Below are 4,140 nucleotides of genomic sequence, written 5' to 3'. Positions count from 1 at the left end.
AACACAAAATGATTTTAGCATTAAGAATGTTAAAGAATTCTGTTCTCTTTAGAAAAAAACATAGTATAATTTAAAAAATTTAAACATTAAGTTTAATGTTTAAAGGAATAAAATTCACAAGAGTAGAAAACAACACTTGAGTAATATTACTTACCACTTCCTCTACTAAATCTTCTACAATAAGGCCTTGTTCATCTGTACGTAAGTTTGTAACCCACATCCATCCATCTTCTAATTCATTGTGGACAATGAACATGTCTCCTTTAAGGAAACTACAGGTAGTTAAGGTAAAATTATTAATTATTTAAATCAATACTCAAGCGAGCAAAGTTACACTTTTATCAACTTGACCTAACTTCTGTCTTTGAAAATTAAATGAATTTCTTGTAATTTTCCCCCAAACCATAGGCTATCAATTATTCTGTAGAAAACCTTGATGATCTCTTGTAACGTAATTTTATTTTAAATGTGTTTTATTTTATAGTAAATTTATTTGAAGGCTTATATTCTGAAATATTGGTGGAGAAACACATTGGAGCGATGTAAAAGCCTAAATGCTATTGCTATTGCTAAATGATATTGCTTCCAGAACAACAGGTGTGGAGCAAGAATAGAAATCTCCTGAAATCCCCTATTTTTTTAAAAATCACATCCTACTTTCAAAAATGTTACAATTAGTAACATGTGATTCCACAATTATTTACTAAAAAGTATATCTGTTTGAATTCACTGGGACTAACTCTTGGGTACCTATATATAGAAGTGGATGGTGCTTTAATAAAGTTACTTTAAATAGAAACCTGGAGTTTTTTTGTGCTTTCCTTAAATCTAAACTTACACCACATTAACTATATGCATCATCTCCATAAATGTGACTGACTTCATTATTAAGTTAATGATCAAACAAACTTTACATTGAAATAAAAGAACTATTAAAGTGATTATATTAAAATAGTTTTCTATTATTTTAAATTAATAGAGTGTGGTGCCATGTTAATTCTTACAAAAAATCTAACAAATATTAAACACAAATGTACATGCATTATTTAACATTCTAAATTATACCTTATTTCATCTGTTTCTGGCACTTTAGTATATGGCAGAATGGCTCGGACTCTCCTGCGGTCCTCTACTGGCTGTATAAAAAAGGAGGATATTCTATTTTGAAGAAAAACTTCAAAATTGGTATACTGAATCAAGACAAAATCTCCAAGATATTCAGATCCACATTTTAGTCAGCTTTTTTTCACCCATTCCTTTACTCATAAACTTCCAATTGGTCAAAACCAATTTCAAAACCAATAAAGAAGATCAAGATTTTTATCTAGGTTCAGATGAAACATCAGAAATAAATATAAAGTTAATAGTAAAATAATTGAGATGGGGGGGTTTTTTGGATTGTTTTTAATTAAGATTACAATACACAAATGTAAAATACTGGCATTTGTGTTACATGTTTGCTGAATTTTTTTTTTACAATTTATATAGATCAGAAAAAAATCTATACTTATATTCAAATTGTTCTTTATAAAAATAAATAGATGGTATTACATTTAATTATTGTCATATTATTACCCTTTTGTTGTTTTTGTTCAAAATTTCTGTCTGACCAACTTGACACAAGAGATTATGCAAGCTTTTGGAATCTCCAGAACATTTCGTCAGGCATTATTTATAAAAAGAAGGAATAGAGAACAACAGAACTCCAATATATATATATATTGCTCCCAAGGTAGACCCAGTTGGCTGATTGCAGATTGCAAGTTGTTGATATCACATTACATTGTCTCTTTTCTCCTGAAAACTGTATTGTTCTCTATTCACAACTTCTATTTTGGGACTGACTTTGATGTAAAATTCTGGAGAACTTAAAAACTTGTAATTATTCTGTGTCAATCTAATTAACCTCTTTAAGAGACTGTATAGGCTTATATAAGTATGGCATTTAAATCCACTCCTCTTATCTCTGAAAAAGAGCAACAGAGCTGTGAATCTTGAAACAGTGATTTTCAGTTTTTGAATTTAATTTAAATTATTATTTTTTGTCCATTGAATCAGTATTGATTCCTAGCAACTGTAGTTTGTTGACAAGATGTTTGGAAATGGTTTAACATTGCCTCTTCCTAATGCTAAAAGAGTGACTGGCTATAAGGTCATCCAATTGCCTTTGTGCCTAAGTAGAACCCACTGCGTCCAGATTTTTCACCTGTTACCTTAACCACAATACCAAACTGGTTCACTTCCAGTTAATTGCAAATATATAAAAATGCATATTCTTATATAAAAAATACATACCTCTGGAGGTGCTACAGGAAACAATAATTTTTCTCCTTTAAGCAAACAAGACACATGGCTATAATACCCTATTAGATCGGAAAGTGAAGAAAATCGACGCCCACCAATGTAATAATCGCCACACATTGCAATAATCCTATCAGAGAAAATAATAACCAATGTTAGTAGAATGTCCTTTTCTATTAAAAAAAAGATTCACATATAAAGAAACTAGAGGTAGTTCTCACTTAATGGATATTCTTTCAGCAACTGTTCAAAGTTATGATAGTGCTGAAAAAGGGATCCTCGTAGTAGTGTCTCTCTCTCTGCGTCCCTGCAGTACTGCCAGTTTCCAACAAATAAAATCAATAGGGGAGCAGGCAGAAGTTTGCAAAAGGTGATCACATGTCCACAGGACACTGTGATCACATGGCATTCATCTAATTAGTGACTGGGACTTATGAAATTGCTGTCATACGTTGGTGTGATCATGTGATATCGCACCTTATAAGCAGATTGCTTAATGACAGTTCCCAGTTCCAGTTACTATTGGTAAACAAGAATTCGATTTATATTCTACACTTCTATTCAATCGAGTACTCAAGGTGACTACATTTTTTAAGGGTACAAAAGGATAAAGAGTATAAATTGAAATTAATACAGTACTATAATTACTGAGTAACATTTATAAAGTCAACCTTATTCTTCCTTTTAGCAAATCAAAGATAATTTATTTTCCAAATCATTGAAAGACAGAACGCTTCTGAGAATTGTGTCCTACATTAAACAAAGTTGCATTTTAAAAAGTGACACTGTAGAATATGTGGTCAAACTCTCAGCAGCTGCCAGTCTTCAAGCAAGGGAAGCAACCCTTCCTGATTCTTCCCAACATTTACAAATTAATCTCCTTGATTTGAAATAAAAAATTATACCAAGCATATATGCTATTAACTACATATTTTGTATACACTTCACAATATTTAAAAGTTCATGGTTATTAGTCAAAGAAAGCTTATGTTACCACAACATTTTACAAAAGAAAATGTTTTAATGCACACTACAACTTCATCTTCTAGACCCAATAGTCAATAGAAGAATGATGATGGAATGAATAAAAAATTGGTGGGGGGAGTTAAAAATAAGAAGAACAGACAGAGTGGAAATGGCCAATTCCCTATTAAACATAATGTGTAAGTGACTTATATTTGCAGCCTGCAGGAATTACAAGTATATTTTCCAGGGCACATTCTAATATTTATAAAGAGATATTGATCACAAAATCTGCCAATGCTCCATATTAACTGAATATGTAACCTGAGCATACCCAATCAGCCAAACAGATTTTTCAACAATGTTTTGAAACTTGTGAAAGAATATGTGAACCACATAATCATTACCCTTAAAAGACCATCTTCTCATATTTGCAGGAGTTTATAGGAGCACAGTTATCAATTTCAAAAACAAATATTCACTCACCTAAAATGATTAACAACATTAGTTTTGCTCAGAAATGAAAGCACAAATGATCCAGGCCTTCGATCACTCTCTCGAATAAGGTAACTTCCAGGTTTTCCTGCCTGTCGAAGACGTTCTTCTGCAATTGTTCTGTCAAGTTTTCCATGATACCATCTGAAAATCAAAGGATAATGACACGATATAATATATTTATTTATTTATTTTTATTTATTAATTTAATTTATACCCCGCCCTTCTCCTCATGGGACTCAGGGCGGCTAACAGCCTCATAAAAACTACAATACAAATACAATAATTAAAAGCCGAATTAAAAAGAAATATTTAAACAGGCCGATCATTAAAATTGTCCTTAAAAATCCCCTAAAAAACCCCGCTAAAATTCCCTAGGCC

General features: G+C 31.4%; 1 protein-coding gene across 1 annotated transcript in view; it reads right to left on the bottom strand.

Annotated features, from left to right (window-relative positions):
- Window positions 1–154: 154 nt before the first annotated feature.
- The window catches only part of LOC107301289 (ras GTPase-activating protein 1-like), a gene marked incomplete at both ends in the record, with an annotated part of 12,705 nt that continues 8,719 nt past the window's right edge, over window positions 155–4,140 (bottom strand). The window contains 4 exons of the mRNA XM_015830535.1: window positions 155–272; window positions 1,066–1,136; window positions 2,296–2,431; window positions 3,751–3,903. Coding sequence (XP_015686021.1) covers window positions 155–272; window positions 1,066–1,136; window positions 2,296–2,431; window positions 3,751–3,903 — 478 coding nt within the window. The remainder of the gene's footprint in view (window positions 273–1,065; window positions 1,137–2,295; window positions 2,432–3,750; window positions 3,904–4,140) is intronic.

The sequence above is a fragment of the Protobothrops mucrosquamatus genome, unplaced genomic scaffold (assembly GCF_001527695.2).
Source record: "Protobothrops mucrosquamatus isolate PMUCROS unplaced genomic scaffold, P.Mucros_1.0 scaffold11242, whole genome shotgun sequence".
In the NCBI taxonomy this organism is placed as follows: Eukaryota; Metazoa; Chordata; class Lepidosauria; order Squamata; family Viperidae; genus Protobothrops; species Protobothrops mucrosquamatus.
This window is presented reverse-complemented; position numbering and strand designations above follow the sequence as displayed.